Source organism: Poecilia formosa, unplaced genomic scaffold (assembly GCF_000485575.1).
Source record: "Poecilia formosa unplaced genomic scaffold, Poecilia_formosa-5.1.2 Scaffold37, whole genome shotgun sequence".
Lineage (NCBI taxonomy): Eukaryota > Metazoa > Chordata > Actinopteri > Cyprinodontiformes > Poeciliidae > Poecilia > Poecilia formosa.
In genome coordinates this window covers 1,453,562-1,475,855 of record NW_006799976.1, presented here as the reverse complement: position 1 = coordinate 1,475,855, position 22,294 = coordinate 1,453,562, and the positions used below count along the sequence as shown (strand labels likewise).

Genomic DNA, 22,294 nt, shown 5'->3' with positions numbered 1-22,294 from the left:
AATTATCTTTAATTTTAGTGATCTTTAAAGGGATAGTTGAGACCAAAGCACCAGACTGATGACTTTTATCATTCAGTTTTTGATAAAAAGAAAAAGAAAAGAGAAAAACGATAAATCAAGCCAATGAAAATGATTGAGTTTCTTTTAATTTATCATGCGATTAATTTATCTATTGCTTATTGCGACAGGCCTAGATTGAGCTATGTCATATAGAGACTGATTTTAAAGTTACAGCTATTTACTATTTATTTAATCTATCAGCTATCCATTGCATTTTGCCACTCATGTAAATGAATCTATTTTCACTAATAAAGACACACAAATCCTAAATTTCATCCGTCTTTTATCGTCTTGCATTCTTGATGGCAGCTCGACAGCAGGCAGCTGGGACTCCAGATGAGCCTTTAAGGCTAAATCTGGTGTTATTGTCATTATGGACCCAAAATTCGTGATGAGCCTCCTGCTCTCGTGTTGAGATCAGATGGAGACGAACTGGCCACGGTATGTAAAGCGAAGCACTCCATCTGATGGCCAAATGTAGAGCAGCAGGCTGAAACAAGACCAGCTGATGGGTTTCTGTCAGCTGGCTGCAAACCAGAGCTCTGCTTGGAGATGTCATGCATTCATGACGCAAAACAGAACCACTCGTCTGGTTAGAGCTAAAAAAAAAAAAAAAAAAAAAAAAAAATGAACTGTTTAAGTTTTACCAACAGAAGGCAAGAGACACTTTTACCCCACTCACCATGCCGTATTAAAGCTTGAAAATTAGTTTTGAATACATTAACAGGGGACTGAATTTAATAAACGCTCAATTCGTTTTGCTAATAGGCTGCGCTTGGGTGGCTTGTGCAGCCTTTTAAGTTTCTGTCGGTGCAGTTTTGACTCTTCATTGCTCGTTTTGCATAAGTGTTCTGTTAAAGTCGGTCTCTGCATAAAGCTTGAGGAGCTTAAGTGTGTAATAGTTTTGTTTGCGAGTGGCGGCTGGAGCGTCGTCTGCAGGGGAGCCGAGCCAAAAAAAAAAAAACAAGGCTCTCAATTTACCAGTTCGTCTAGTGCAGAACAGGACTTTAGCCCTTTACTGTACGCATGTTTTAATTTTTCTTGGTGCGAGAACACGAGGTTTCTCCTTTTGTTTAAAAATGAACATGTCCAAAACGTGGTAGAAAACGAACAGTTTTTATATAATCATCAGTAGCTGTGGAGCATCTTCACAATTAAGTAAAATAGTAAAGTGTAAATAGGTGAATATAGACGCTGACGCTTGAAATATAAATGTTGGTCAATTTTATGGTTTCTTGTACCAAAGGACACTCACTGGCAGGACGCAATGCTGGTAATAGGGGTTTATTGATTATCGTGATAAATTTATCACAAGAATTTTGATTTATTGTTGTTATGATGACCCCTAAAACCGCCTGTATTGTCCAGATTGTTACTTTTGCTATTTTCTCCACTGTTTGTTGGAGAAAAAAAAAAAAAAACGTATTTATCGATTTATTGATACGGTGAGAGTATCAATTAATACCAATAAATTTGAAAATATGACTGAATGCAGTTATTGCGTGCAGCTTAGTGATACAAATCACACTTCTTTGTGTGACTGGTGTCCTGAAGAAGCATATTGACAACTAATGTTTTTCAAAAGCTGGATTTGTGTTGGTGGGGTTATGCTTTCTGTGTCATGCAGTCACTGTAATCACAATAGTACCACAAAATGTCGTGGTAACACTTTAAGTCCACATCACCCACTCATAGCTGGTAAGACTCGTAGAGACTTGGTTCTGCTGACTTTCAGACGGCTGTGTGTGTGCAGACGCCATCAGCCTGCTGGGCATCTGTTCAGGCTCACAACCCCAAACACCTCAGATTCAGTCTCCAAACCAAGAGGCTTCCCGTTGATTTCCAGGTGTCGCAAGCAGCCCACAAACGGGGACGGCACCGGGACTCCGTGTTGATGCGCTGTGCCTGGCACAAGAGAAGGAAAAATACCCTCGGTAAAGGTAAGTCAGCTAAAGCTAATTTTGTTTTTGAGCGACGCACCGCCAATGTAGAGCGTCGAGTACGTGTCGGACGTGGAAGAGTGCGTTTCCTGTTTGGACTCGGAGTCCACCGCTAGCTCGATGACAGACCGCTGTCTGGACACTGAGAGAAAACGACGGAGAAATGGACAAAATCTGGCCAGTCTGTGTGTAGATTTTAATCCAACACGACGGCAGGCCCACCTGTAACTGCGTGAAACTTTCCGTCACAGAGACTTTCACGAGGCGGCACCGTCACACTGATGGAACCTGTAGCGTCATTCAGCCCGACACCCACCTGGTTCGACATTACATTTTGTAACACTGTTTTTTTTTGTTTTTTTTATGAGCAATTACATATGCAAATTAGACACGAGCGCGAGCAATTATTACCCCGTTTTCCATTAAGTACACGTGAAGGCTGCTTCTGCCGTCGCTTCGAAAATGGAAGAGGAGACCCGTAAGGTGCTGAGGGCGCATCTCAAAGGACAGCACAAACCGAGAGCCATCAGTGAAGAAGTTATCTAGAGAGAAAAATAAAAGATGTGCGAGAATAAGTTGCTATGGAAGCAAAGCAGCACAACGGGACCAGCGAAACACAAGGACAAACCCAGGAGGACGTGACCTCCGCCAAAGAAGGTCCCCGTTTCTGTGAGGCCGCCCGAGCAGGGGAGGCTGTCACGGCTGGAATCAGGTGCGGGAGCAGCGACGTTATTCATCCTGAAATCCCGTAGACAGCCGATGACGCCGTCTGCAGGAATGTCGTGTCCCTGAGGAGTCAAAGAGAAAAGACAGAGGTCATCTTTTTGTACGCTCTCGGAAACTTTTGACCTCATATAAACATGTTTTCCTGTAGTTTTGTTGCAGTGGTCAGTAGGAAAATACAAATCAATAGAGAACGGTGGCTTTGCTCAAGTTTGATACGAACAACTTTAGTTGTCTTCCTTTGCGGATGCCCTCCCAGGTACACAGGGCTGCGCAGCTGTAGAGACGATCCCTCGTTGCCGGGCAGCTGGCCGTCGGGGACGCGGACTCCGTCGACCAGCAGGTGAAAAGTGCTGTTCTCCACACTGAACTCAACCTGTGCGCACACCAACGGTCTGAATAAGGTCACATTTTTGTACGGACTTTGACTAGGACAGTCCAAAAAAAATACATAAATACAAACTTCATTTTGGTGTACAACTCAGACGTGGAAGCACACAAAGACAATACCATCAGAATTTTCAGGTGAAAAGGGGAATCACTACCATCATGTTTTAGTATGTTGGTTTTTTTTTTTTCTTTTAAAGACTGTAGTAGTTTTGCAGCAGATGTAACATTAAGCTTTTGTCTTGTCTGCTCTCCCCAGAGGTCCAGGGGATCATCTAGGTCGAGTTTGAAACGTTGTCTGGTGGTACTTTAGGAATTGCTCTGTGTGTTTTGAGTGTTTTCCTTGTTGCTTCACCTTAGGAGTAATTTAATAGTAGGGGGCCAACTCCTGAGAAGGCCCACCACTGTTCTTTCAGTTTATAGATAATGTCTGCAGCCTCAAAGCCTAAAGAATAGCTTTCTAACTTTCCTTATCCCCCTTCTGTTCCTAAAATCCTTTGAAGAAATCCTTTGCTTTTTCAGAGAGGCGAAGAGTTTTTTTAAAGTTTTTTTTAAAGGTTCTAATGCTGACTTTTACATTAAATTTTTCATGTCGTCTCCCTCTGTCATCTTGAAGTCGCATCGATTACAATGCAATTAAATAGTCGTGCCAGTGCACGTTCCATCTTTTTTGCACAGTCAGGCTTTAGCCTCTTCTCGTTACCATGTGCCAGCCGCCGTCGTTGCTCTTCTTCTTGTGTTGGATGACTCTGTCTTGTCCGAGCGACATCCTGATCTTTCCATTAGCCATGTAGAGAGCCAGGCGGGGGACGACCCCTCTTCCTGCTACATGAAGGATCAGCCCTTTGGATGAATTAGTCTTTATGTGAAGAGAGAAGTGAGGCCTGAGATGCACAAAGACGATGCATTAGTGGGATCCCTTTGTGTCTGTGTAGACGGATGAATACATACAAAGCGATGCGTTTGTATTTTACCTGTAATTAAGTTCTTCTTCAGGTAATGTGTAGCTGAGCCAGCTAGCTTCAGAGAACTGGTGTTCATACTGAGGCTGTTGACGACTGCAGTGGGTGCCAGCCAAACTCTGAAACTAACACAGAAAACAAGCAGAAGATGTAATAAAATGGCTAAAATTAAAGTATCAAGAGATGCAGAGAAAATAAGTTGATGTGTATTTCAATAAGCTCTAAAATCTGATCATGTGACTGGAATGTGTCACATGATCTACTCAGACCTGTGTCATTTATGTAAAGGAGATAAAATCACCCATCTGTATCACTATAATGTTATTGAAAACATAACTACAGTGTTGCCGTGATTTGCTCATTGATGTTTGAGAAATTCTTGAGTCTCCCGTGGCAACCATTCAGGGGCGCCTAAACGCTTGCTCCCACAAAGCTCCGCCTATTTCCACAAAGCTCCGCCTATTTCCACAAAGCTCCGCCTTGGAGCTGAGCTTCCTCACTATGTAGCAACCCTCCCCCACAACTCAACCACTCAGCTCCTCCAGACTAGCGACAGCAGCAATTAGCAAACACCTGGTGGAACATCTACTGAGCTCATTTTACAAACTACTTCTCAATCCAACTCTCTTAAACCAATAAACTAAACCATGAAGTAGTAATAAAATTACATGCTGAAGCCGGAGTCTTGGAAAGAGCTTATTAAAGAGACAGAACCCCAATTTCAAGGTGTCACATTGCAAAGTCAAATTTATTTTAAGTCATGCTTGATATGTCAAGCATCTTTATAGCAAATTAAGGTAACATACTTGATTGTGCTATAAAATGACACTATGAGCCTGGAAAATACATAATACCACTCTATTAAAGCTGCATTATGTAAGTTTAATTACATTTTTTTTTACATATTTATTGAAACGGTCTATCTTGTGATAATTTGTGAAAAACAAATCAAGCTCCTTTTCCTTCTCCAAATGCTCCCATGCGCTAAAACTAGAAACAACCAATCAGAGGCAGGAGGAGGGTCTTAGTGCTGTCCATCATGCATGTGTGCACACCGTTCAACAAGTTGATGTCTGGGGCAGATTATTATTTTTTAAATCTCTAGGTTTTATTTCCTAGAGTTGAAACAATGAGTGTGGAGGAACGATCATAAAAAAAAAAAACCTGTTTATTTCTTAAGATTTCTGCAACCAAACCACACCTTTAAGCTGCACCAACCAGGGAAAACGTCTGCTGTGTGCGACAGTGAACTGAGATCAGCAGGGATAAATTTAGAGTCATTCCTGCAAAATATTACACAACATTTAAATACCATTATAAGTCTTTTGCATAATGCATGTTGAATAAGTAACTTTATTTATGACATTTTCCAACCTTCTTGCATAAAGGTTAGCAATGCAGCCTTTAAATTTCTCTTCTGGCCGTGTAATGCGAGGTTCTTGTTTCTGAATCACATTCACATTATCAATGCTGAGAACCAGCCTAAGAAAAAAAATAGTAAAGTGTAAAAGTAACATTTCATTTGCATTAAGACTAAGATAATAAGAGGATGACATAGCCTACCCTGTTGGCCTCCCCTCTGCAGAAAGGTAATGCCAGGCTCCATCATTGTACCTTTTGCCAGATGTTACGGTATAATTATACCTCCTGAATATTAAAAAGCCATCAGTGAGGGAGAGCTGGAGGTCATGACCGGAGGTGAAGCTCTGCAGAGAGAATATTACAAACATTCTGATTTTTTTATCCTTTTTTTATCGTGGTTGAAAAGCTGAAAAGCACCGGCAGCGGGGCGGAGGTGGAGAGTGGGGGGGGGTCGGTGTTACCTGTGAGCCACAATTAAGCAGAACAGCGTGTCTGGATGTGCTGCTGAAGCCCAGAGACACTCTGGACTGTCTGCTGCAGACAGACAAGGAATCAGCAGGAAGAGCCGAATACACGGCGGCCACACGAACGCCCTACACAAGCCAGACACACGCAGGTGTTAGAGTCCGGGGCGAGACGTTCCCCGTCTGCACGCAAACAATTTAGATGATGTGGAAAAAGGAATAAAAAAAATAAAACATTTTACGCTTTAAAAATTGAGGCTAGGATGAATGGCAGTGTTGTTGATGAATCTGTTAAATCAAAACCAGATTTAGTTGTTTATGTTGAACTGGTCACAGTATTTGTGGGGCTGTTGTGATAACGATAAAAATGGCAATAAACTATTTATTGCTTATTTCTTTAGGTAACTGCTCGGCAAAGCCTTCACAGAACAACAAATGCAAATAATGTTCTTGAAAACTATTCTGGTTTGACTTGGGCTTCTTACCAAAACAAGTGCGAATCTTAATAATTGATTTTAGCAAGTCTGCGTATATTCTTGGTATTACTACACAATGAAATGCTGTCGACCACACCGACTGGTGGTGAAGCACGTTTGGTTTACCAGCAAGGAAACCGGGCATCCACCACGGACACCGACTGTCTTGTCGTACTCGACGATTTCTGCGTCAGCCGTCACGTGATCCACGCATCCTCTCAGCGGGGCTGCCGTGATGTTGTGTCTGATAAGAGCAGCAAAATCAGCTGAGGAAGCCAGCCTAACGAGGCGATGCTGTGAATGCGGCGGATATCTGCCGTCTTACCTCCGTCTGAGCCAGGCTGGCAGGCCTCCCATGTACCACCGTGTGTAGTTAGTCTGGATATGATCCGTGTGGATCTGCTCTGATCCGTAGCGCACGACAAATCTGTCGGCAATCATAACCTCAAACTTCTTCTCCTAAGACCGAGGAGGAATACAAAATGAGGCACGGCGTGCGATGTTGTTGCGTTTCCAATCAACAATCCAAATCTGAGAAAATCTTACAAACAGAGAAACTTGAGCTGAACTCTGGTTTCTGAGCTGTCGGCCGCCTTGTTGACCTTCGAGCACCAGGAAGCCTCTTTCTACACAGACACAGAAGAAGGACTCCTGGAAATAAAAAATAAAAACAACATGACATGTAATTTGCAGATGTATTCATTTCCCTTGGACTTTTTCCACATTTTTCCATCTTTAAACCACAAACTTTAATGTATTTTATAAGGATTTCATGTAACAGACCAACACAATGTGACACATTAACATCTATCCATCCCTCCAGTGGCGACCCCAAAGGAAGGGCCAGAGGGGCCTTGGGCCCACCAAACGCTGGCCACTCCATTGGCCACCCAGAGAATATCCATACAAAGCCATATAGAGTCATCTTCAATCAAGACATAAATGTAACCCCCCCAAAAACATATATGTGTATATATGTAGCTATTTCTGTAGCAATGCCACCCCAAAATTTTCCATCCATCCATAATCTCCAGCAGTCATTGGGCAAAATTGTCACCAGTCCATCACAAGGCAATACAGATACACACCAGACAAACAACTATGCTGTATTTTTCAAATTTTAACAACATAATCAAGAATCCTTTCATCCATTCACACAATCCATGAGTATTTTTGGACTGTGGGTGGAAGCTGCAGACCCCTTGCAGTCATTAGGTGGGCACGCAAACTCAATTCAGAGAGAGTCGTATAAATATGACAATCTGTGCAAAATTAGTATGAAAACTTTTGCAAGGTACTACAGATACACACCAGTGGCGACTGGTGTGTATCTGTCTAACCAATCGGTTAGACCGATTTGTCTTCAGTTCATTTTAGTAACGGACACATACTTCATTTCCGATGTAGAACAAAAGGGCGTTTGTCTCTCGGCTGCTCGTGTTGAATCTGAACAGCCGCCGTTTCTCCTTCTGCGGCTCCTTTAAGAAGGCCATGCGGTAACCTGTCCCGTCATAATAATCACACAACTCTGTCTGAGAGATTCTGAACAGATAAAAACAAAACAAGTATCTTAATCATTGTCTTTTGTTTTTATTCTCCTTTTCTTCAGACAGCCACGGCTATTTATAAACCAGTCTTACTTAGCGGTGCGCTGCTTTGTCTGCATATTGACAGCACGCTTGTAGTTGAAGAGGTTGACAGGAACGTCGTTGATGTAGGAAAGTTTCATCGCTCCTCTGTACTTAGGATACCGCAGCTCCTCTGGAGGCTGAGGAAGAGGGAGAATTTAGAAAAGAGGCAGAAAAATACCTTGAAACACCATAAACAGGCTTCAGATGATGCCTCTCTGACTCAAAATCGCTGTGCTCACAGGAATTTCTTTCCATTAACCTTTTAGCCCGAGGCATCTGAAGCTGCACTGTGCTCATTCCTGCCACGAGAAAACAACTGTCAGCCCCTAATTGTTCCATTTCAGCCCAAAGCAATGACCGTCATAGTGCGTCAGATAAATGTGGAACCCCAGCCGGGGAGAAGGAAAACAGCGATGGTAGAAGAGAGGCAGTAATGGACAACATAATGCAGAGAGTTAATCTCTAGTAATCTTAGTAAGCACACTTTAGGAGAAAGAGCTCTGTATCAATTCAAATGCGTTAGATTTTCTTTTCCTTGATGTAAATGTAGGCTTTGGGAATTTTCCTTCCCAAATTAAAATCCTCCTCACTGTGTGTGTTGCCAGGATAAACATGAATCCATACCCAAGTCAGAGATCAAGTTGCTTTAAACGTTTTAATCGTTCCTCAGACTTTAGATCTGGTAAAGTCGAGTAACTTTTCCAAATTTGAAGTTCAGAACGCACAATATTTCTGGAAAAACATGTTTTTCCGTCTTTCCTATTCTGTGTCGGGGCAAAGAGAAAGTCACGCGTCCGTGTCGTGAAACGTGAAGTCAAAGGTTTGAACCCCAGGTCGACGTAAAATGAAGAACACGCTAAGAGAGTTATTCAGGTGCATGTTTGTTGCTTTTTCTCCACTCCTTATAAATGCAATTAAATTAAAGGTTTACAGTGGCATTGCGCTATTGCAATAAAAAAATATTTATTCTTTGGTTCTTTACTGTAAATAATCTTTAACATTTGACCTTTTCTGTTCCCAGAGGGCATTGACTCCTCTTCACTTTGCAAAAACAATGAAAAAAAATCCTCTCTTGAGGGGGAAAAAAAAATTTTTTATTTATTTTTTCTCAAAACACTGATTAGATTCTCAAAGCTGAATTTGTGTTTCTAAAAGTCCAGTGTTGTTGGAGCATTTTGTGTAAGCCACCTGCGGCTTCGCTCGACGCTCTCATGAGACAAAACGAGGAATCAATAAAGGTTAACTTCATTTTCTGTAATTAGAAAAAAATCCTTAGTTAAGTTACTTTAAGAAAAATACTGAAAGTGAATCTGTGATTATCCTGTGAAATAACACTGTGCTCACATTAAAATGCACATATCAGGGGCGGTCGGAATCAGTCACAAATTTAGCGACTGATTGGGGCCCTCTGCTGGCCTGGAGGCCCCAGGAGACCTTAAATTCACACAGAACGATGTACTTAGTGCACATCCTGTAAGAAGCTTCGGACTCATGTTAACTGACTCTTATTTTCAACCAGCTTTTGTAAATTCCTGTAAATATTGTTTAATAGTCTGTTTTTTTTCCTGATTGTTTATGGGGCACATAAATCTTCAACATGACATTGTTGGCTTGGATTTTCATTTGGGCCGTAGCGTCAGATGCAAACATGTTTTCACTTCCCCCTCTATGGGTTTGCTTCATTTCAGTTTCGTTACTAACATGTAGACACCGATCAGCATTAGATCTGATATCTTATGATCATTTAAAGAGACTAAAAATGTTATACTCCACATCTTAACGCAAGTCAGTAAGCATGAAGGGCACGTTTTGTCTCACAGGAAGTCGTTTCCTGTGAATACTGTTGTGAAAACTAAAAATATTGAAAAACAGAACACAAAAATAAAATAAAAAAAATAAAAAATAAACTTCTTACGTGGAACTCCTCTGGATAGCCTCCCACGTAGAAAACGGCACGCTGTGAGTCAAGGATCATCACGCCACTCGTCGTGTTGGGTAGGTTCTGCTTGGGAGGGAGGCTGACGGGTTTCTGTGATGTGAAGTTTTTTGTGATGCTAACTGTAGCATCTTGGTAAACTCTGGAAAATAAAACCAGCATGGCGGTTTCACCACCAATCGATCCACATTCGTGTGTAAGAAGCCTCTGTTTTGTGCGTTTTACCTTTGGAAGACGATCCTGTCAAAATAAGAGGAGCTCGTGTTGCCCGTTGATATTTGACTGGTTTCCACCTCATGAACAACTCCGCCCAACTTATAAAGACAAATCAGCTTTGTGTTTCTGATGACCATCGCAAAGTAGTCTCCAAAGGTCTGGACATAAACAGAAGCATAAATAAATGCACATGTACAGAACTTATTTGTTGGAGGTATTTTTTGTGCTGGAAGAGTGAGGACTCACATCTCTGTTACCCAGATAGAGAACAAAGTGGCTGCTTTCATCTCTGTTTTTGTGCTGCCGCTGCCGCCGCCTCCTTGCTGCGATTGGATCTCCGTGGTGGAGACTGAGCAGCAGATCAACGGCTGTAAAAGCTTTTATGTCCTCCAGGTTTCTCGGAGGGTGGAGCTCAATGTAGCTCTTTCCATTAAAGATGGTGGCAAGAGACAGCTGTGAAAAGATCCAATGTTCCAAGTCTTGAGTGAAAGCATTTCACACGGGGCTGTGCAATTACGATTCTCGAGTATAATCATCAAAATCAGGACCGGGGTCCGGAAACTAACCCTGCTTTGTGAGAGGGGGGAAAGGAGATCTTTTTTTTGGCAACAGTTAACAAAACTTACATATTTTAAGCTTTAGTGTATCAATTAACGTTGGTATCTTCTCACTGGTTAATCTACTCCCCCTCATCTAGTCTAAATCCAGATTAGGTGATCCAAATTAAAATTTCTACCATCTTAAAACTACAGTTTAAAAAAAAACACATTGTGGTGGTTCTTGGAAAGGCAATTTCATGAAACTTTAAAATGTCATCACATTAGCAGTAGATGGTGTGGCAGGTAAGGAGGCAATCATCAGTAATCTTGTGTGAAATATTCAGAAGTAAACATCAGAAACATAAGACAGGCTTAGGGTCACTGCTGGTTTCTAACTGGAAATGCTTTAACTTTTTTGTTTTCATTCACAGAGGAAGAGTGTTAATGATGCACCGCCTCCAGCCTCCATATCCTGTGTAGGTTTAAAAAGTTCAAAAAACAGAATTTGCACAAACTGCAACGACTGAGAAGGCGGCTCAGCCTCTGAAACCGACTAAACTGTATTTAAGACAAAATATTACAAAACATTATCTCTTTATAACCTTTTAAAAGATTTCCTCTGTAAAACTCTTGGATCATCTCCAACATCTTGGTTTGGACCGGTGTTTGTAATGTTAAGGGATACAAAACCCATTAAAGTTTGTTAGCATACCTAGCAAACCATGAGATTTCCCTTTGTTTTATTTCAAGACATATATTTATCAATTTTTTTTTTATCTTATGTACATTAAATGTTTACTTTCAAACTCTTTCAAATGTGCAACATAACAACATGCAAGTGCTTTTGCAATCTGCACTCTCGGTTTAATCACCACAGCGCTTTGGGGCCCCCTGCTGGCCTGGAGGCCATCGGCAGTGGCTGAATTTTCTGATTCCTTGTGCTAGGATTGCTAATACAGTTTCTACTATGTATTTGATTTAAGGAGAAACTGACATTTGTCATTGTTAATTTTTGATAAAGGCCATCACTGCAGCTGTCATCACTTTTTAAACATAGTGAATTAATTATCACTTTCCCAACTGGGTGCACCCCGACTTTGAGTAGTTGAATTTCATGATGTGAAGATCAAAATATCAGAGTAAAAATTGGTCAACAAAATAAAACAAATTGTACTCAGGCTTTAATAAGCCAGTAAATAAATGGGTATTTTTTTTATCTTTCAGAACAACACTTCTGTATGAAATCTAAAATGAAAATATAAGAGCGTAAATTCTTCAGAGAAGCTTTTGAACATTTACTGATTCTCAGTAAGTCCCAATATAAACTAAGAGTCACAACATTTCTATCACAAACATCTATTCTTTTCAGGAGCTAATGTGCTCACAGGAGCTTAAATTTAAGGCCTCCGAAAAGAAAGAGAAAACAACACTTACCCTGTTAACAAAGCTTCTCGTCTCGTCTATGATGTCCTTGATTCTCTCTATGCTCTCCATTACATTGGCGGACGCAGACGTGTTTGCACCCAGAGCCTGCATTTGTTCAAGCTTGTCTTCCAACACAGGCATTGCTCTGTTCAACCTTTTCACTAGCACACCCACAAAATAACAGCATCTAAATCAAATTGTTTGACTACAAAGACATTTATTCCAGCTGTTAATCAAACATCTAAATTGTTTTCCTGTAACGCGTACCAGCTCGGTTTGCAACAGTCAGGAAGTTTCCACTAAAGCTAGCCGAGGGGATTCGTCTCATTTCGAGGCGAATGTTACCGAGGCGCTCCTTTACTTTGCTGACTTTAGCGTTTACAGCAGAGGTTGTTATTTTCACAAACTCTACAAGGCCTTTGGTATCATCTGAAAGAAAAAAAAAAAGATGCTGTAATCTTATATAATCCATCAAATATATGTACTCGTGCGTTTTGTGAGCTCCACAGACCTCTTTCAATCTGTCTGATGCTGCCGCCAACGTTTAAGACGCTCGCTTTCAACGTTTCTGCCTTTTTCTCCTGCTTTCTCACGCCGTCCCTCTGAGCGTTCAGCGCACGTGAAACCGCTGTGCAGAAGAAACGGAAGAGATTGGAGTTTCTGCCCATTCAAACAGAGACGATAAACTCCACGTGTGGCGGATGAGGCTTTTTTTTTTTTCTCAGAGACTTTTGAAGCGCCACCGAGTGTCGTTGGCTTCTGCGTGTAAATCAGCTGAAACGTCCTCCATCTCCTCAGCGCTGATGATCAGACCTCCCTCCTTCACGTCCTAATTTATCATTTCAGGATGGCATTAATGCCGCTGATGATGAACATTCAGACACTCATCAAGGGTTACTGAAAGTGCTTCAGTTACCCTCAGAGCCTGATTTGCCGCCTGCGAGAGCCGGGCGACGCTGTCGTGAGCTCCAAAAATCCTGAGCAGCTCTCTGCTGTTGGCCACATTTTGATGCACTCTGCAAGAATATTAAAGATATAATGTTGTTCAGTTTATTCCAAAAGTATCCATAGCCCCCCTTTCCACACATTTTACCACATCAAAACCATAAATCCAATGTATTTCAATGGGATTTCATGTAATAAACCAAACTGAAAGTAACGCACATCTGGGAAGTAGGGATGAACCGATATTGATATCCGATATTAACATTGCTTTTATGGCTGATAACTAATATGTAGCAATACTGTGTACATATTATACAGCTCTGGAAAAAAATAGACAACTTCACCAAAACCCATTATATAACCTCATGGTTATTCCACCAAATGTTGATTTCTGAACTCTTCCCGAGTGAAAACATTAATATTGTTGTTTCTAAATTAATTTGAACTTGTTTTCTTTGCATTATTTGAGGACTGAAAGCACTGCATCTTTTTCGTTATTCTGATCATTTCTCACTTTCTGCAAATGAAAACTAAATTTATGCTTTCAATTTCGTAGGCTGTCTGTAGTTCATAGAATAAAATAACAATGTTCATTTTACTCAAACATATACCTGTGAAGAGTAAAATCAGAGAAACCGATCATTTTAAGCGGCCTCTTCTCTTTTTTTCCAGAGCTGCATATTTAAATGGCAACAAGATGGAGATAAATATTGACTGTTAACATCGGTCCAATTTATTTATGGGACCGATATCAATAAATTACTAATATCAGCCGATACCAATGTCTCTGCTGATATATCGTGCATCCCTACTGGAAAGTGAAAGTAGAATTTTACAAAACTTACTCAGAAAACTGAGGTTTGAATCGTTTGGGAAACGGTTTCCCACTATTCCACTTTGTCACTTTCCTCCACTTTGTGTTAAACACTCTCGGGTATCTTGAAATTTAACTTGCGTCTCCAAAACCCACATGTTGCTCACATACTGTCGTAACTCCGCTGCTGCAGCACCCAGCTCCTCTGCGTGCTCCTCAGCCCGGGTCACAGCGTCCGTCTGGGTCGCACACTTCCAGGTCGCGTTTAGTTTTCTTAAAAGCTCCAGTTTGCCTCCGTCTACCTGAGCAGCAAGACTCTCCTCTTCCTGCGATGTACGCAATGCGAGCTAAGTTTAATAAAAACCTGAACATATGTGTTTTCAGTTGTGCCCTGTGAAAGGGAGTGTGCTTACGTTTTTAATTTTCTGAGTCATAAAAAGGGCGTCTTTAGTTTTCTTCATCGTATCGTAAATCCGTTCCATCGCAGGCAGCAGCGAGCTTCGTTCTCTCCACAGCGCAGCCAGAGCGGTCTGTAAAATAACGAACAAAAGGTGCAGAAAATTGCAACTCCGCAGACAGTAAATCTATAAGACTGCGTGTCAGGGGTATTTAACCCCTACATGTTGCTTACCTGCAGATTTTCTAGACCGGTGGCGCCTTCAAGGTTAAGCCTCTGTGCTTTCTCGACTGTCTCCTGAACAGACAGCAGCTGCTCTGCCACTGCCATCACAGAAACGTTTGAGGGCGTCAGTACGTCCGCAGTCGGCTTCAGAGCAGCCTGGACGGTTTGTGAGAGGTCGCCAATGTCGGCTCTGATGTTCTCTAGCACTGACGAGACGAAAAAAAAACAAAACATTACATTAACTTACTGTTACTTACTTACAATGTAGCAACATTTAATAGGTGGCTATAAACAAGCAGAGTTAGCAAAATGTCCAACTATAATAACCTGCATTTAATAAAACACCATAATATTTAGAGTCAAAGTGAAGTCTGTCTGGAAAAGAGTTTTGAGATCAACAAGCAGAGGAGCCACACTAGTCAAATGTGGGCTGAATTATTCTACACTGTTTGTTATGCCATGTGTCGTCTCATCTCATGGGCTGGATGTGTTGTTTCAGAGTTGGTAAATAACTAACGTTAGCTCTGAATGCAGAAAAATCTTTCATATTTATTGCCAATTATTATTTACCACACATTTGCATTACTGCTCAGTACAAGCCTTAGTTTGATCATCAGATTCTGCTTCCACATTGGGAATACTTCTGAGTCCCAGGTAGATTGTATAATCTTGTTTGCATTCAGCCTGCACAGCGATAATCCGACGCGGCACAGAGACCGGCAGAGACACAATCTGAGCTCCTGTCTTCCTGTCCCGGCCTTAAAAAGCAACCAATAAGCAGATAACGATCTCTCACACATGCGGGCCCCGTCCTGCTCGCCGTCCGCTCCGGCCCCCTGAATGGCACATCGTCTGTCTTTAATTTCCGCCATGATTTGCTCAGCTTCCTCCATCATCTGACTTTTCTGACCGTCAGAAAGAGAACTTGAGACGTCATGCTTCGGTGAAGCTTGCTGCTCTGCCAAACCTGCCAAAGTAAATATTTGGACAATGTTCGCCTTGACTAAACGTGATTTTTCTCTTTTCTTTTTTTTCTTTTTTTTAAATCAAACACTACAAGGAGTTTTAACCATTTGCTGCGTGGATGAGAGCCACAGCCTTGAAGAGAAAGTCTTCCACCTGGATTACGGTTCTGTTGACGTTCTTTAAGGCCTTTTCGAGATCCAAGGTTATGTCAGGCATCTGCAACATTTTAGAAAAACAGTTTGAACAATATTGATTTCCGCCCATCCCCCGCCCCCAATCTCACATTAATGTAAAATGTTCAAAGGTTATGATAAATGACCTGTAAAATATGCAACAAGTAACCAGAGGCCAACAGTGTTTTTAATGACACCATGATGAAATACCTACTATATTTAACATTAGAATTACAGACAAATTAAAAAATACAAAACAAAGTGGGGATCAAATATTGTTGTCAAAGAAGATTTAGAAAAAAAATGTATTAAGTGGAAATATGTACTTTTTCCGAGTTAAGGAGTTATTGACTTAAACGCCTATGTTTTGCTGAAAAGTAACTTGTAAGTTAGTTTTGTCTTATTTCAAGTGAACTATGTTTTCACTAGAAAATCTTACCAAGATTATTTGGTAAGATTTTGTGTGTTTTGCAGAGTACAAATACAAATATATGCATTCCACTCTCCAGTACACATTAAACATATCTTTGCCAGCACAAGAACATTAGCAAGCCCCCAACAATGCCTGGTTGTATACCGTATGTCCTCCAAGACAACAGACCTCAGCTGGGTTAATGTCAAATAAAATCCGCTACATTTGGAACATGTTCAAATCCAGTTTTCTGACTGCCAAATTTCTCCACTGGTACCTCATTATTTTGGCGAGTCAGGTCATTTCCGACCAGAGCGATGTCCGCCTCGAGCTGCTCCACGTTTGGGTCCAGCCACCTCACAGCACCGCTGTATCCATCAACCCGAAGCTGGTAATGATGGAGACGAATGCGCCCAGTTTCATGGAGAACATTGCAGCGCAATGGGGGAAAAAAAAATGGCCGTGGTATGAACTCCTGTAGGAAATGTTTTATGAGCCCGTACCTTTGTTTGCGAGGCATCAGCCTCCAGCAGGCTCAGCCCGGGGAGGCCGGCGGTAATGTTCAGCACCAGCTGACACAGCAGAGCCACTCCACCGTCCTCTTTCTCCAAGTCCACCAGCAGAGCACAAGCACAGCCGTCACATCCTGTCACAAAACACGGGCTTTAATGTCGACTCTTCACGTCCAAACTGTAAAATGAACTCTGAGCGTTAACTTGCCGTGGCAGGGATCGCCGCCGCTGCCGTTAGCCCCCGTGGCGCACTCTGTCAGAGGGATGAGACGATAAGGTGGCTTGAATCACATCAGGGCCACTTAATCTGACACTAAAAGCACCACTGAGCCTGAAAGGACTGCTGAATAAAGTCCTTGGTGGAGCCGCAAACACCTGACGGTGTAATCTTGATTGACAAGAGTTGGAAATAGTTTAGTATTACAACAGGTCGTTTATTATTCTTCAAATTCTCCTGGTGTTGCAGCAGCTGTCATAATGCCATGTTGTTAAAACAGAGAGGTACCTGAACCTGTCCGGACTCCGGCCCTTCAACGCCACTGAGTTAAGGTCAGTTTATATAATATTTAACTTTTTGCTATAGTTTTCCAACAGTGAGCCTCTGAGATTTCATTTTACCTCCCTGTCCGTCTTGTGATAAGATAAATATGACTCCTCATCCAGCCTTGTGGCCACAGCTGAAAGAGACGTGGCCTCTACATGTTGCGCCACATTTACAAATGACTGATGAACTGTGAATCAGACACTCTGAAGAACTTCAAAATGTAGAAATTTAGATTTCAAGAATACTTTAGTTGCATTTCAGTGACAGAAATTGCCAATAATGGTAGCAATTTTTCAAAAACGATTGTCTCTTAAAAGTGTTTTCCACTCCCAACTAATGAAAAGTGCTAAAAAAAAAAAACATTAAAGGGCTGTTTACACAATTTTTCTAGGGGTGTCGATGTGTAAAAGGTGCTGGCTCTGGTTACATCTTTAGATGTCATGTTGTTACTTCAAATCTGATTTTCGTAGCTAAAATTTGTCCCCACTCACCTCCAGTCAGAGAGTCACAGCCGCTTAAGCTGCTGTCTGCGCAGCTGCAGGGTTTGCAGGTGTCTCCAGGCACCATGGGGTTACCATAGTAGCCAAATGCACACCTTCAATGTGAAGATGTTTGTATACAGTGTAAGATAGTAAAGTTCAGATGATTATTGTTTAAATACCGAGTTTGTGCCTCACCTCTCGCAGCGAGCTCCACTGTAGCCTCTTTTACACAAACACTCAACAACTCCTGGGCTGACGTCGAGGCAGGCTACCGCAAAACTGCAGGGGGGGAAAAAAAACGTATTCAAAATATACAAACATGTTAATAAAAATATGTGAAACTAGAACCTATAACAGAGCATTATAAACTGTTGGCATTGGTACAGTGACATAGATAATTTACAATGCGACTGCTCTTGTATTCACACTCTTAAAAGCTTTTGATTAGTTTTCAGAGTCTGTCGGCATCATGCGGTTTGACCTGACAGCATTTTGCAGAGATTCCTTGGGGAAGTCGTCTGAATCTGTCAGATTCTGAGGGCATTTCTTGCTCACAGCCCTCTTCAGGCGACCCCACAGATTTTCTGTTAGACTGACATCTGAAACCCGAACAGGGAATCATAAAACTTTCATTTTCCTTTCACGAGATCTTTGTTTTGTTGATTTTTGACATAAGTCAGGACAGAAAATCATCTTCAGCTTTCACAGCAGACATCTGACTACCTCTAAGTAAAGTAACCACAGAGAATGATGCTGCCACCACCCTGCTTCAGTGTGGTTATGGTGTTCATTTTAGTGAACATCAGTCCTTTTTGTCCAAAATACCTTGTGAAAATGAACCGAAAATGTATATGTGCAATTTCATTGGATATCTCAAAAGCTTTAGGGAGATTTCACATGTTTTAGGCTTTTGTCTAACAGACTTCAGTGTCCCTGCACCTTCCCTCCTGTATTCTCATTATATTAGAGATCAATCCATTTTTCATACCGTCATTGTTCTCCCGCATGTCCTCTAGCTACCAAAGGATTTATATTAACACAAAAGAATGTTTTGAAAAATTCTCCTAACTCTTGAATTCCACGATGAGATTATTGTTGATCCTTTGAGCTCTCGGCAAACCGTGACTTCAGCTTAAAAAAAAAAACTGCATCTGAGAAAACGGCGGAAAAATCCTACTATGACATCTGAACTTTATTTAATTGTAATCGGATTAACTATGAATGCTGAATCAAAAGTTGCTTTATTAAGATTGTGTATCATTTTGCTGTTGTTGTTTTGTCTGCCATAGTTTTCTTCCTTACAGATTTGTTTGAGTTGAATAACCCTGCGATTGTCTCGTTTGTTATGTCACAAACTTTAAATGTTAACAAGTGTATGTATGTGTGCATGTGTGTGTGCGTGTGTGTGTGTGTTCACTTTGTACAGCCACTGTAACTGTAATGTTGGTCATTAGATGCTGACTTGTTGTGTGTGGAGGGACAGGGACAGGCTCGGCAGGTCCTGTTGGGGGCGTGTCCGTGGAAACCTTCCCTGCACCGCTCACATCGATCCCCCACTGTGTCAAACCGGCAGTTCTGGAGGTCACACAGACAAAACATATTTTTCCCACAAGCCTTATGATGAAGCATTTTGCACTTTGCTTGTGAGCGTACGCTTGAAACCAGATATCTACGTACAACGGATAAAAACAAAAAAAAATTTTCTCACTGTCTGAAGCTATGTCAGAACAAAGTTTTTTTTGTTTAGTTAGAATTACACAAAATTACTTCCATTTGCTACATTTAAGAAAAGTTAGTGAGAACATTTTTTTTTTAGATATTATCATAGATAACTGTTTTTTTTTAAACTGCATATATCCGGTTTCAACTGGACGTGTATTGAAGCACCGACCATGCAGTTCCCCGTTTGTGCATCACACAAATCAGAGAGTCCGTTGCAGCGGCATGGCACACACCGTCCCTTACTTGGTCCTGTTCGTTCTCTGTAGAAGCCAGGGCTGCACTTTCATGCAAGACAAAACAAAGCTGCATGACCTGGTTCATTTCACATGCAAGACTGAGGTGAGCTGGTGAGGAAAGTTATAAGGAGTGCTGGATTTCTCTGTAAGCAATTCTGACATTACACCTTTTCATTAAATGTGGCTAGATGGGTGATTTACAGTTTGCTCTTGCATTGTTTTGTCTTCCTTTGAGACATATCTGTCTTATTTCCGATCAGAGACAGCCTCTCCATTGAAAATAAATCATTTAAAATCTAAATATGCCATGGGTGGGGATTTTTTTTTTTTTTTTGTGTAACTATATGTACTGAAATATTGAAGCTACAGAATTGTGTTCATTCACTGCCTGGCACAAAATATGGCTACAAGCTCTAAAATTTGATTGCAAGTCACGTCTTTTCATTTCAGATTATAAAAATAAAACCCCATTGACCTCAGCACGCATCACATTTCCAGACAAAACCTCTAAATTTGCCGATTTACCTCGGGGACAGCACTTGCTGTGTGGTCGCTGACGGAGGGATCACAGAACTTTTTCGTGCCACTTTTCTTCCAAAGCCACCGAGTGTCTCTGTCGTGCCAGCCTTTTGAATTGCTCTGAGCACAAAGGCAAATTGGAGCAAAAGAGAAAAACAACCACAGTGCAAAGCAAAGCAAAGGCGCTTTCTGCTTCATTATGCGTCTTTCAGCTTCGCCTCATTAGGCGAGCTGTGCAGAAATCCTTCTTCTTAAGAGCAATGTGTGTCTTTGTACTGCAGGCTACGCGCTGCAGAAAGTGAACCTTGGAGCTTTTCGGGGTGAAAATAAGTTTAGGTTCAAAGTTCACCGAGGTGTGGCCACACTTGCAGGCATGAATTTGTTCAAGAAAGCAGTGGATAATGAAGAAATTGAATGAAGCGAGATGAAAGCAGGAGAGACGATGAGATGAGAACCGATTCTTTGCCAGGTGGGAAAATATATTAGTAAAAACAAAACAAAACAGGAAGCGTTTAAAAAATAAATACTAAGCTACAGATGTTAAGTTAAAACAATTCAGCAATTTTAACCTTTTATTTTCTGTGCCAGTCTTGAATTCAGCTTTAGTCATTAAACTTGGTCATAATAAAATGTCGTTATCCCTTAAATTAGCCATTGGTGCAGAACAAAAATGTTCCAATCGTGGAACAATATTCGAGTAAAAGTTTTAAACATTGGCTAACATATCTTCGTAAAATATCTTCTTCAACATGCAAATAAGACAGTTATAAAAATGTATTATTTTTATTAAAGCAAATTTAAACGAAGCTGGAAAAGAAAACGTAGCTAGTGAGCTAACATGCTAATTTAATCTGTTTTATGGAGATGGAGAAGATGGGGTTTTTTTACATGCTAAATATTTAGTCCTTGCTCTATTGTCACATCACAAATGCCAGAAGGCAGTTTTTTCCCATTATTTTGGGTTGGCTGGTTAGGATAATTGTTGTTTATATTAAAGAAAATGTAATTCAAGCTGGGGGAAAAAAAAGAACTTCTGTTGCTAGCGAGCTAACATGCTAATTAAATTGCACACTAGAGGTTAGTGTTTTGTGGAGTTGGGGAATATGTTGTTTGCATGCTAAATGTTTAGTACTTGCTCTGCCAGAAGACATTGTTGTAGGTTGGCTAGTTGTTCTTCTTTAACCCAAAGCAATACTTTTATTTGTACATTTTTAGCCAACATGTGTAGCTCCAAGTAAACTTTATGAAAGCCATTTGAGGAACAGAATTTGAATCACATCTAGACAAAACTTCCAAGTTTTCATTTTGACAGCTTTTTAGCTTTTAGTCTCCATCCAACATTCTCATCTTATTCATTAAACAAAATGTCACCATTTTTGTGTCCGAACGTTTTTTTCTTATTTTTTTTATTTAATCTTAACCCCACAGCATTTTGATTAGTGGTTAGTTTGAGTGCTCGCAAATGTTCCCAGCCCAGGGATTTATAGAAGTTAAAATTGGCAACTATGTTCAATATCTATTACATCTCTGAAAAAGTTTGATGCTTTTCCAGGGATTCTTCAGATGTCAACTTTCATATTCAAACAGCTTGTGGAGGAGGGAGAAGATGAGACTTTGTTGTTTAGGTTTAGAGAAACTACAGAGATACAAACGAGCATCTGCTGGATTCGTAGCTCACCTCATTGGCCCTGAAAATGTGCCAAAAGTCTGTTTGTCCACCAAGGTTGTCGCTGCATTCATCAGACCCGATAGTTAATGATGGTTGGACATTTTCCCGTTGAAAACAAGAGACAGATGTTAGGGGCTGATGTTTCTCCCTTGTGCATAAAATGACTTTAATTAATGTTCTCGACTCTGTCCAAGGTTAAATATCCAAATTTTATTTCAATTTTCATTTTGAATTTTTTTTAACAAGTTGTACAAACAGAAACGTCTGAATAGTTGAGAATTTACACCAGAAGAATAATTTCTTTTACATCCCCGAGAGAGGTAATGTATTCCCTATGAGAGCCTTATGTCAGACAGGTTCACAAGCTATGTATCTTTAGGATAAAAAAAAAGCTGATAAGTGTTGCTTATACTTAGAACAATCTCTTTCTAGGGTTCTCATGCTCATAAAATTGGGTACAAAGCGTAGCTTGCAATGCCACAAGTGTTGCCGCCATTCCGGGCCATCCGCATGTATCCGCCTTCACCCCAGCTGCTTCCCCAACTAGGAAAAAAAAA

At 41.0% G+C, this 22,294-nt stretch overlaps 2 protein-coding genes across 3 annotated transcripts in view; both read right to left on the bottom strand.

The window, feature by feature from the left end:
• Window positions 1–1,157: 1,157 nt before the first annotated feature.
• Window positions 1,158–20,526, bottom strand: lama3 (laminin, alpha 3). Of its 2 annotated transcripts, none has more exons than XM_007550634.2 (38): window positions 20,075–20,526; window positions 19,483–19,593; window positions 19,054–19,166; window positions 17,787–17,870; window positions 17,601–17,704; window positions 16,774–16,818; window positions 16,557–16,699; window positions 16,331–16,441; window positions 15,573–15,684; window positions 15,299–15,469; window positions 14,512–14,708; window positions 14,294–14,410; window positions 14,037–14,206; window positions 13,038–13,137; window positions 12,851–12,950; window positions 12,633–12,749; window positions 12,389–12,550; window positions 12,131–12,282; window positions 10,404–10,610; window positions 10,167–10,315; window positions 9,921–10,083; window positions 8,015–8,142; window positions 7,766–7,916; window positions 6,921–7,025; window positions 6,700–6,833; window positions 6,501–6,618; window positions 5,896–6,027; window positions 5,636–5,778; window positions 5,447–5,554; window positions 5,274–5,355; window positions 4,085–4,197; window positions 3,814–3,994; window positions 2,947–3,099; window positions 2,629–2,788; window positions 2,412–2,542; window positions 2,223–2,316; window positions 2,041–2,142; window positions 1,158–1,965 (listed from the first exon to the last, which is right to left on the bottom strand). In XM_007550634.2, exons 1-38 carry the CDS (start codon window positions 20,264–20,266, stop codon window positions 1,820–1,822), a joined length of 5,001 nt encoding a protein of 1,666 aa, XP_007550696.1. In that variant the 5' UTR covers window positions 20,267–20,526; the 3' UTR covers window positions 1,158–1,819. The 2 variants fall into 2 exon arrangements, with proteins under 2 accessions (XP_007550696.1, XP_007550697.1); XM_007550635.2 differs by having other exon boundaries at window positions 14,052–14,206.
• Window positions 20,527–21,462: 936 nt separating this feature from the next.
• cts12 (cathepsin 12) overlaps window positions 21,463–22,294 on the bottom strand; it is a 5,327-nt gene continuing 4,495 nt past the window's right edge. Inside the window, exon 8 of the mRNA XM_007550629.2 lies at window positions 21,463–22,280. Coding sequence (XP_007550691.1) covers window positions 22,181–22,280 — 100 coding nt within the window. The 3' untranslated portion in view covers window positions 21,463–22,180. The remainder of the gene's footprint in view (window positions 22,281–22,294) is intronic.